Consider the following 11278-nt stretch of genomic DNA (forward strand, 5'->3'; position numbering starts at 1 on the left):
GGTCCAGCTATTCGGCGGCAATTCGGCGGATGGTCCCTCACTCCCGCTCGGAGCGAAGGACCTTCCGCCAAATTGCCGCCGAATAGCTGGACCTGCTGCCCCTCTCCGGAGTGGCCGCCCCAAGCACCTGCTTGCCAGGCTGGTGCCTGGAGCTGGCCCTGCCTCCTTCATTGTTAGGGAGGCTGCAGTGCTTGAGCCTGGGGAGTGGATCGCTCCATTCAGAGTCTTGATGCCAGAGTGGACTGTTAGAACCAGCTGTGCTGAGCTCCGGCAGCACACAGAGCAGAGAACTTCCTCAACTGCTAGCAGAGCTAGAGCAGAGAGAGGCCAGCCTTGCTGTGAAGCCCCCAAGTGTCCCTGGGTGCAGCATGCAATGGTTAATCATTGACTGTATCTGAAACACAAACACCCTTAGTTCTACTCTGATTTTTATTCCGCTTCCAGACATTGGATCTTGTTCTGCCTTTGTCTCAGAGTAAAGTTCCCTCTCCCCTCAAGTCTTTCTGCCGTGTGGGGACTCTGACTGCGATCGAGTCACCTCTTAACTTTCCCTGGGAAACTAAACAATTGATCCTCCGGCTCTCGCTGTGCCAGACAGACACTCGTGCTTCTGGCTCTTTGGAACCTTTCCAAGTGTTCTCAGCATCCGGTGGGCGATGCGGCCCCCAGAACTGGACACGGCGTCTAGTAACAGTCTCACTATGGCCATCTACAGAGGTGACACCGCCTCCCTCGTCCGGCTGATAGTTACTGGTTAGAGAATAGTTCGATAAGTTCCATGGATTCGAGTCAGCAGGGTCTGAGGAAGTTCATCCTAGGGTACTAAGGAACTAGCAGTCCCCATCTCAGAACCATTAGCAATTAATGATCTTGGAGAACTCAGAGGACTGGAGAAGGGCAGACAGGTTAAAAAAAGGAGAACAAAGAGGACCCAGGGAATTATAGACCATTCAGCCTAACTTCAGTACCTGAAAAGATACTGGAACAATTGATCAAACCATCCATTTGTGAGCATCTAGAGGATAACCGGTTATAAGGAACAGCCAGTGTGGATTTGTCGAGAACAAATCATGTCAAACCAACCTCACCTTTTTCTTTGACTGTCCTAGCGGATGGGGGGAAGCCGTAGACGTGATACCTTGATTTTAGCAAGGCTTGTGACACAGTCCCACATGACATTCTCATGAGCAAGCTAGGGCAATGCGGGCTAGAAGGTGGGTGCACAACTGGCTGAACAGTCGTACTCACTGAGGAGTTATCAGTGGTTCGCTGTCAAACTGGGAGGGCGGAGCTAGTGCATGCATCAGTCCCGAGTCTGGTGCTAGTCGCTATTTTCGTTCATGACTTGGGTAATGAAGTGGAGAGGGTGCTTGTAAAATCCACAGATGACACCAAGCTAGGAGGGGTTGCAAGCACTTAAGAGGACAGGATTAGAGTTCAAAATAACCTTGACAAATTAAAGAATTGGTCTGAAATCAATAAGATTAAGTTAAATAAAGACAAGTGCAAAGTACTACATTTAGGAAGGAAAAATCAAATGCCCAGCTACAAAAGGGGGAATAACTGGCCAGGTGATAGCTCTGCTGAAAAGGGTCTGGGGTTACAGTGGATCACAAATTGAACATGAGTGAACAATATGACGCAGTTGCAAAAAAAAGGCTCTCATCCTCCTGGGGGTGTATTAACAGGAGTGTTGTACGTAAGCCAAGGGAGGTAACTGTCCCGCTCTACTGAGCACTGGTGAGGCCCCAGCTGGAGTGCGGTGTCCAGTTCTGGGTGCTGCATGTTAGGGAAGATGTGGATCAATAGGAGGGAGTCCAAGAGGGAGCAACAAAAAATATCAAAGGTTTAGAAACCCTGACCTGTGAGGAAAGGTTAAAACACTGGGCATGTTTAGTCTTGACAAAAGAAACTGACCAAGGGTGGGTACCTGATAAGTTTCGTTATGTGAAGGGCTGTTCTAAAGAGGACTGATCAGTTGTTCTCCATGTCACTGAAGGCAGGACAAGAAGCAATGGGCTTCATCTGCAGCCCGGGAGATTGAGGTTGGATATTAGGAAAATCTTTCTAACTCTCAGGGTGGTTAATCTGTGGCACAGGCGTCCGGGGAGGTTGTGAAATCCCCGTCGTTGAAGGGTTTTATGAGCAGGTTGGACAAACACCTGCCAAGGAGGGTCCAGCTTTTCTTAGTCCTGCTTCAGTGCAAGGGCTGGGCGTGGTGACACGTTGAGGTGGTACAGCCCTTCGTTTCTGTAATGCAGGGATTACTTGCTCATACAGCCAAGGATCACGTTCGCCCTCCTGGTGACAGCATTCCGCTGGGTGCGCACGTTGGGCAGGCTTGTCAGGACCCCACGTCCTGGTCTGCGTCACTGCTTTCCGAGGTGCTGTCCCCCAGCCTGGCAGTGCGGCCTGTGCTCTGGGTTCCAGGCATGGGCCTAAGCCCACTTTACCATGTGATGCGGATCACTCTGCAGAACTGACCTGGCAGCAGTTACCACGCCAACAACTTTTGTCCTCTGCAAACTTAGAGCAACCGCTTTATCTTCAGCCAGATCACGGAGGATGATACTGACCAGCCTTTGGCCAAAACCAGACCCCTGCGGGACCCCCCTAGAAACAAGATGTATGTAAAGGGCAGGCCACCTCCTCACTGCCCCCTTATGGCCAGGGGTGGCTCTGCAGCACCCAGCCTCAGTTTCCCCTTCACAGGTTCCCAGGAATGCTCCATGGAGGCTTACATGCAATACCATCCCCCTTCCTTGGGGACTGGTTCATTAACAAAAAGCAAACCCAAAGGCAACTCTCTGCTCCACCAGCCTCCCCTGGGGCGCAGCACCTTCTCCCGGAGCTCTGGCAGCTCCCAGCCTCTCCATTCGGCCCAATTTTCAGCCCTTCCAGGTTCTGCTCGGTCTGTCCCTGTGAGCTCGGGGGTTGCACAGGCCTCCTGGCTGGGCCTGTTTTTCAACTTCCTCCAACAGCTTCCCCAGCTGCGTCGTTCAGGTGCCTTTTCAGCAGCTCTCAGTCATTCTTCCCCTTCCCTCCCTGGGCTGAGGGGTCCACAGACAGCACCCCTCCCCCGCTGCTGGCTCCCCTTCAGGGCCCAGGGGCTTCCCGTAAACCCAGTTGGGCACCAAGTAATCAGTCATGGGTGCACCAGCCCCGCTTCCTCTTAAAGGGGCTAGTCGCCCTGTGACAGCCTCTGGGGATGAAAATACCCCATTGGTAATTGCTTTTGGAATCTGTCAGCCAGTTTCTAGTCCATGTAATCTGTGCTTCGTTAGAAACTAGCACTATACAAACGCAATCAATTAATCTAGTTGTAATGTAATCGAGGCCTGTGGGACTACCGCTAAATGCCTGACAGAAATCTAACAGTCATGTCAAGTTATCTTTACTAACGATGGTTGTAATCTCAAAACAATACCAAGTTTGTTTGACAAGACCTGTTTTCTGTGAAACCACATGGATTGGCATTAGTTATGCTGCTCTCCTCTTTATTCTTTACTGATTGCATCCTGGAGCAGCTTTTCTATGATTTTGCCCAGGATCAACGTCAGACTAATTGGCCTATAGTTACCCGGCTCATCCCACTTACCCTTTTAGACTATTGGCACAACATACACTTTTTTCCCCTTCTCTGAGACTTACCCGTTGTCCAAGAATGATGAGATATTACCAATTACTCAGCCGCTCCTCAGCCAATTCTTTTACAACTCTTGAGTGCAAATTATCTGTTCTTGTCCCTTTAGAAATGTTTCACTGCGGCAGCGGCGGCTGCTCTCTGGCCTGGTCAGGACCAGGCTGACAGGCCCTGTGGCATCCTGGTGAATCCTGGGGTCCAAGGACACTGTCTAACCCAGCTCCTTCCAGTCCCCTCGCCTCCCTGGCTCCTTCGGTGAACCTTGAGAAGCAGAAGGGGGGTGGAGCTCATCCCATCCCCAAGCACACAGGATCCGGGGCTGCCAGCTACAAGCCTCCCATTTCTAGAATCTTTCAGCTTGTTGCCATGCCAACCCCAGCCCTTCCTGGGAGGCTGGCGAGCCCAGTGCCCCCTTCCCTTCACAATCCCCTTCTACAGACGGCTCCGTAGCCCGGGCTGAGCTGGGCTCGGTGCATTGGCCACCCTGGAGCATCAGCCTTGGTGTCTGGGGCAGGCATGGGACTCTGGCTGTGGAGGGGGGTGGAAACATGCACAGGAACGCAGCCCTTAAATGAGCAGGGGGGGAAGGGGGCCTGGGCTAATGGGGGGTGGTCGGTAGTGGGAGGGACCCAGCCAGAGGGAAGCCACATGGCTGTAGCCGGGAGCCGGCCTGGCCACCCTGAGCTGGGCGTGGGTGAGTCGCTATGGGAACCGCGGTGCGCCCGTCATGCTGAGGTCTGTCTGTCTGTCTGCAGGGGGCGCCATCGGCTGCTCGGCACAGCGATGGGAAGGAGCTGGGCTTGGTGCTCTTGGTTCGGACGGGGCTACCCAGCCTGGCCTGCGGCTCTGCAGATCCCTGCGGCGGACGAGCCGCTCCGGAGTGCCTGCCCCCCGGTCGTTCCTGCCTGGTGCCTGGGGAGCAGGGCAGGCCCTGACCCTCGCCCCTGAGCACCCCCGCCCCATGGACCTTGCCCCCCCGGCTCTGCCTCCCATCCGTCCCCAGCGCTTGGAGCGGGCGCCATGGCAACGGCTGCAGGCAGCGCGGGGGCAGCCCTAAGCGAGTGACGAGCCGCCGGCGCTGGCACCTGGGCACAGGCGATGGGCAGCGGGCGTGTGGTGCTCTGGGCCCTGCCTGCCTGCAGCTGAGGGGAGCCCCCGGCCCCCAGCCCAGCCACCATGGTGATGTCCCAGGGCACCTACACCTTCCTCACCTGCTTCGCCGGCTTCTGGCTCATCTGGGGCCTCATCGTGCTGCTCTGCTGCTTCTGCAGCTACCTGCGGCGCCGCCTGAAGAGCCAGCAGGAGGAGCGGCTGCGGGAGCAGAACCTGCGCGCGCTGGAGATGGAGCCGCTGCACTACGAGGGCTACTCGGGCAGCCCCCCCCGGCATGGCCATGGCCATCCCCCCCCGGCTGCGCATGGAGCCGCGCCACCCCCCCGGCCCGCCCCCCCGGCCCTGGAGCTACAGGCACGGTGAGGGCTGCTTGTGACCCACGGTGCCAATTCCCTAGGCCTGGCCCATCGCCGCCAGGGGCTTCCCAAGGCAGGGAGCGGCCGCCACTCACGCAGGCTCAGAGCCTGAGGCAGGGCCAGGCCGCTCAGCCGGCCACTCAGAGCCTCTCTGGCTACAGCAACCCCCATGCTGCCCCACTGGCCAGGCTAGCCGAACCCCGGCTGCCTGGCCGTGCTCGGTCCCAGAGCAGAGAGCCCTAGGGAGCCTGACCCCCGCCCCACTCAGCGCCTGCTGCAGGGCACCTGTGGGGCTGTCTGGGGCCTTGCACCCCTCATGGAGGCTGTGGTTCAGGCCCCATCTACACATGGAAGAAGGGGGAGAGCCTGGTGCGGCCCCTCACTCAGTGTGTGTCTGCTGCTTGCCTTGCAGAGTCGGACCTGTCCAAGCCCCCGTGCTACGAGGAGGCGCTGCTCATGGCTGAGCCGCCACCGCCCTACAGCGAGGTGCTCATGGACACGCGGGGGCTATACCGCAAGATCAACGCCCCCTTTCTGAGCCACGAGCGCCCCGAGAAACAGGAGCAGCCCCCCAGCTACAAGCCCCTCTTCCTGGACCGAGGTTACAGCGCAGCCCTGCACCTGCCCAGCTCTGCCAGCCAGGGCCCTGCCTTCTACCTGGAGGCCGAGCGTGCCCAGCGCATGTTCCCCAGCTGGATGGACTCCGAGCTCAGCAGCAGGGACACGTATGAACCTGGGGCCTGGCACCTCCCTGTCTCCATGCCCTTGTTTGGCAGGACTACGGCAGTTTAGGGGCCTGCCGGGCAGAGTGCCACACTGGGGCCTGCATGGACTGGGGCTGCAGCAGGGCCTGCCTGAGCCCAAGCTGCCCGTTCTCCTTGGGAGCCCGCCCTGGGCCCCACCTCAGGGCTAGTGCAAACCCTGCCTGGACAATGTGAAGCGCTGCCTGCTGCGGCCAGTGTGTGAGGGGCTGGTCCCCATCTCGCCCGTGGGCCCCTGCAGGTGCCCTTGGTGCTGACTGGGGCTCCGAGCAGGCCCTGCACTCGGCTCTTTCCTAGTTTGTTTGTTACAGTTTGAGAATAAAAGTTTGTGGCACCAGACTCATTCCAAGCAGGGCCAGGCTGCCTGGGTCGGGGGGAACTCGGGGCAGGCTCTACCCTGCCCTCCACAATGGGGCCTGGAGCATCCCTCTCAGCAGGTGAGCACAGCCCCACAGGGCTGGGCAGCTCAGCCTGGACCCACTCTCCCCCTGGGGTGCTCGTGGGCTGGCTCTGTCACAGCACAATGCCCAGAGCCCAGCTCCTGCAGCCAGGGTGCCTCCCCCATGCACTCGCTGCTGCTGCCCCTCCCCCAGAAAGCAGCCAGGCTCAGGCCAGGCCAGGGTGGAGGCGATTTATTTATTAACATACATTAGCACGTTGCCAATACACAATTTGTGCTTTCAAAAAAACCAGTTACTGTACTTGAGAAGGGGACCAAGCAAGGGGGGACAAAGCAGGGGGGGTGCGGGGGGCTGACAGTCTGGGGGGTCGCCCCATAGTCTCCTACTGAGATTGGCAGGGTCCTTGCAGCTGAGACAGCCTGGCACTAGCTCTCTCCCAGCCCCCACCCTAGGGGTGCGTAACACCTTCCCGGCGGGGGGCGGCTGCACAAGCACCTTGGGGCGCAGCTGAAGTGAGGGGGGCTGCAGCCAGCCAGAGCCGCACCCACACAGGGTCATTTTATTGCCATATTTATTTTTGATTCGTGCAAAGTTCTCAGGGCTCTGGGCAGAGCCGGCGGGGGAGAGGCGAACGAGGCCCCTGCCCCATGCACAGAGCACCAGCTGCCCAGCCTCCCTCAGGGCACCAGGGTCGGGGGAGCTGAGGGGCGCGCAGAAATATACAAGCTCAACGCAAAGAGGCAGGAGCAGCAGGGTGGGGGAGCAGGGAACTACGAGGGAAAGGGGGCGGGCGGACCCACATGGCTCCTAGTGAGACAACTTTTAAAAAAGAGAGAGAGAGAGAGAGAGGAAAGCTGTAAAAGTTGCCCTGCGGGGGCAGGGGTGCCTCGGGACTGGCCCGTCCAGCCGGGCCCAGGGGCACACGCAGACGGAGAGGGATGGGGCTGGGCCCCTCGCTGTGGCCGTCTTGCACTGCTGGGATCTCACGGTGGCGGTCCCGGGGGTCTGACGCGCACAGGGCCCAGCCTTAGACGCTGCCCCCAAAGCTCTCCTCGTCCTCAGGCACCGGGTCGGCATCCCAGCAGGTGATGTCGATCTCTGTGGGAGAGTCGGACGTGTTAGCACCGGGCAGCCCAGTGCCCCCCTCGAGGGGGAGCAAAGCAGGGCTCTGGGCTGCCCCCCACATGCCCAGGGCTGCCCCACTCACCGGGGGGCTTGGCGTAGAACACAGCAGGAGGAGTTTTGGCAGACGTCTCCACCTGGCCGAACTCTTCGTCCTGCGACTGGCTGAAGTAGCCCTCGCTGGCCTGGAAAGGAGAACGGAGCCGCCATCATCAGCAGCCACGGAGGAACCCAGAGCAGAGCGAGCGGCCAGCAGGGACAGTGGTTCCAGCTGGCCCTTTACCACCTGGCCACGGCCCAGGGCTTGCGGCTCCAGGACACCCCTCCCGCTGCCACTGCTGCAGGCTCAAGCTGGGCTCTGTACCCAGGAAGGCCCAGGAGCCGGATCCCACCTGCCAAGGGGTCCACAGGGCCAGGAGGGCAGAGCCAGGGCCGCAGTGGGTATGGGGCAGGCGCCCCAGGGAGCCTCTTGCCTGGCCAGGTTGGGGGAAAGGGCACCAGGTGCAACAGCGCCCAGCTCACCTGCACCCCTTCCTTCTGGGCCATCTCTCCGTTGGTCAGCAGCTGGGGCTCGGGGTCCTGCTGCCCGCCAGCCGCCTCCTGCAGGGCATGCTGGTAGCTGAGCGTCATCTGGTGCGGCCCCTCCATGGCAATGAGGCTGGCCGGCTCCTCGTCCTGCTCCGCGTCGCAGAAGGTGGCCGGTGGCTCGGGCAGCTCGTCGAAGTTCAGCAGGTTGTCGTCAGGGGGGGCGGGGGCCGCGGGGGTGGCTGGGGGCACGTCCACCTCCACCAGGAGGGGCGCAGGGGGCCCCGACGGCGCAGGTGTGGCCAGCTCCCAGGCAGCGGGCGGGGTGGTGCTGTCGTTCTGCCACAGGTCGATAAGGCTCTCGGGGCTGGGGCCGGGGGGCTGCGCGGGGCCCGAGGACTCGCCCTCTGCGGGCAGCACGGCCACGGGGAACAGCAGCGGCTCTCTGGGCTCCAGGAACACAAGGTCCTCGGTGGGGCCCAGCCCGCCCCCCTGCTCTGCTGTCCACTCAGGGCCCCCAGGCAGCTCGTCTGCCATCAGCGGCGCTGGCGCCTCGCTGCTGGGTCCGGGCGAGTCTGCACGGAGGGGGAGAGAGCGCATCAGAGTCCAGCCCCTGCTCCCGCCTGCCCTCCGGGGAGGGGCCCCCTGGGCTCCCCTGCACCCCACCTTTCCACGGGGCCTGCTGCGTCACTTCGTCCAGAGCCCTCTCGATCTGCTCCCCGACGGGTGTGGAGGCCGGGCTGGAGTCACAGGGGCTGCAGCCCACGGCCGAGGCCTTTCTGTGAGCGTCCGACTGGCTGCCTGCGAACGAGCGAGACGGAAGCTGAAGGGGCCCCAGGCCGACCCCTCGCCAGCCAGGGCGTTGGCACGGGTGCAAATAAGCAGGCCCCTCGTTTGCAAATTAATATGCATCACCTCGTTTGCACGCATAGCCCCTCCCACCGTCAGCCCATCCTGGAGTTTCCTTCTCCAGCCAAGAGTCCTGGGGGCGGCTCCTCCCTCCGCCCACTGGGGCATGCAGCAGGGTTAAGGCCGGAGGCCTGCCAGCAGGACACTCCAGCCAGGCGGCTGGGGGCCCCAGGGCCAGCCCTGGGGGTTCACAAACACGAGCGGGGTTGCTCCCCCATGCCCCAAGGCTCTCCCCACAGCCGGCCCGCCCCACCCAGCCAGACAGGAATTCAGGCCCCAGGCCTACAGTCACACCCCCGCCGGAGCTAGACACCCCATGGGAACTGGGCCCAGCGCCTAGCACGTGCCAGGCCATGGAGCCCCCTCCCCTTCAGCCAGGCCACGGGGGCAGCACTGCAGCGGGAGCAGGCCCCCTGACGGGACGGGGACAATCCTGCGCCCACCTGACCCAGTCGCCACTTTGCCACTTTAGGGAGAAATTTCACATATTTATTCTACTGAAGCCAGCCCCTCGGCACACCTCAGCCCCCCAGCACGCCCCAGTCCCACAGCATACCCCCGCCCCCCCAGCACGCCCCAGCCCCCCAGCACGCCCCGGTCCCGCAGCATACCCCTGCCCCCCAGCACGCCCCAGCCAGCCCCGGTCCCCCTGGCACGCCCCCTAGTATGCCCCAGCCCCCCAGCACGCCCTGGTCCCCCAGCACGCCCCAGCCCCCCAGCACACCCCAGCCCCCTGGCCAGCCCCCCAGCACACTCTGGTCCCCCGGCACACCCCGGTCTCCCTGGCCCCCCAGCACCTCTGACCCCCCCCGGCACGCCCCAGCTGGTGTCTGTGAAAAAGGAGGTTCCTGGCTCTCCCGTTTGGTCCCCACAGCTGCTTTCTCCTCCCATCTCCCTGGCCAAACCTCTAGTGCCCTGCAGCTGCCACCTCCCTCTGCAGAGACCAGGTGCAGGGGGGCTGTGGGGGGGGCAGGATGGGGCCTCCCCAATGCGCTCTCCCCCCAGCAGGGTGGGGCCTGGGCACTCGCCCGGACACTGCTACCTACATGGGAAGAAGGAGGAGAGGTTTGGTGTGCGGTGGCAGGTGACATAGGGGAAGGGGGTCCGCGGGGGGGAGGAAGAGGAGGAGGAGGAGGAAGGCGGCCCACTGTCAGGTGTCTTTATGAAAGGACAGTGCAGACGACCTGCTGAGAGAAAGACAGACAGACGCACGGAGACAGAGAAAGCAAAGAGAACGGTCAGTCTCCCAGCTCTAGCGCCCAGCCCCCCTCCAGTGGCACCGTGAACGGGGAGGAGCAGTGTGGGTGGGGGCCGCACCCCGGGGGGCTCAGCTCAAGGGCATTGAGGGGACGGGGGGAAGCAGGGACGGGGGGGAAGCAGGGACGGGGGGGGAGGAGAAGCAGGGACGGAGGGAGGGAGGGATGGACGCTGCACTTCTCTCTTGACCCCATCAGCCCCAGCTCCCTGTGGTCAGTAGCACAACCCTGCATGGCAGGGACGGGACAGGACGCTGTGCCCAGCCACCAGCCCCATGTCCCCGGGAGCTCCAGGCAGAAGGGGGCAGTGACTAGCCCGGCCTGGCAGCTCCGGATAGACACGTCCCCTTGTCCTGCCCTGAGGAAACCCCCAGGAGCGGGCGCATCTCCAGCCCTGGAGCCCAGCAGCAGGTCAGAAAGACCCCCCCAGGAGTCACAGCCCAAGCCCAGCCCAGCTCTGGGCAACGTGGACTCCCCACACCCTTCCCCATCTGCTCAGACCTCGCCCAGGGCAGCGCTGCCCACCCCCAATTCCCCACTTAGCGTGGGTGGCCAACGTTCTACGGTCTGAAAACCGGAACCCCGGCCCCACCTCTTCCCCAGGCCCACCACTGCTCTGCCTCTTTCCCCAAGGCCCCACCTTTTCCCCCAGGCCCCGCCCCTGCTCTGCCTCTCCCCTAGAGATCCCACCCCCCTTGGCTGCTCTCCCCCCTCAACTCCAGCGTGAGCAACCCCAAAGGACTTGCAAAGTCCAGCGCCAGCAGGCCGCCAGGGAGTGCAGGTCACAAGAGCGCTGCAGCCACACTGGAGCAGCCAGGCAACCCCGCTGGGGAGCTAGGCATGGCCCTCCTGCCTGGCAGCCCCCCACCGGCCCTCCTGCCTGGCAGCCCCCTTCCCTCCCCATCCTGGAGCTGCCTGAGAGCGTGGCCAGGAGCAGCACCGGCTGGCAGGGCAGCTTCCGACACTTCCCTCCCACGCCCTTGGGAGCCCCTCACCCGCTGTGGGCCCCCCACTCTGTCCTCCGCCGCAGCCCTGCAAACCGTGCTCCTCAAAGGGGCTGCCATGGCCCGAGCCGGTGCATGGGTCCGGGCTGGGCGACAGGCTGCCACTTCCCCCCGCCCACAGTAACCAGACTCCTAATGTCCAGTCAGGACATCCAACCGGACACCTGGGAACCTTACTCCTAGCCCAG

At 62.0% G+C, this 11278-nt stretch overlaps 2 protein-coding genes across 2 annotated transcripts; one reads left to right on the forward strand and one right to left on the reverse strand.

Annotated features, from left to right (window-relative positions):
* Positions 1–4397: 4397 nt before the first annotated feature.
* Positions 4398–6212, forward strand: PRR7 (proline rich 7, synaptic). Its single transcript, XM_024205164.3, is given in 3 exon segments — positions 4398–5020; positions 5022–5115; positions 5525–6212. Coding segments are annotated over 3 exon segments (675 nt in total). The 5' UTR covers positions 4398–4819; the 3' UTR covers positions 5905–6212.
* Positions 6213–6490: 278 nt separating this feature from the next.
* Positions 6491–10161, reverse strand: LOC112122345 (drebrin-like; the record flags this gene model as incomplete). The annotated part of the gene is made up of 5 exons (XM_026663391.2): positions 6491–7372; positions 7482–7581; positions 7919–8496; positions 8588–8722; positions 9877–10161. Coding segments are annotated over 5 exons (1169 nt in total), but the record flags the coding sequence as incomplete, so codon positions are not given.
* Between the last annotated feature and the right edge of the window lie 1117 nt (positions 10162–11278).

Source organism: Terrapene carolina, unplaced genomic scaffold (genome assembly GCF_002925995.2).
Source record: "Terrapene carolina triunguis isolate 2854851 unplaced genomic scaffold, T_m_triunguis-2.0 Scaffold33411, whole genome shotgun sequence".
NCBI lineage: Eukaryota > Metazoa > Chordata > Testudines > Emydidae > Terrapene > Terrapene triunguis.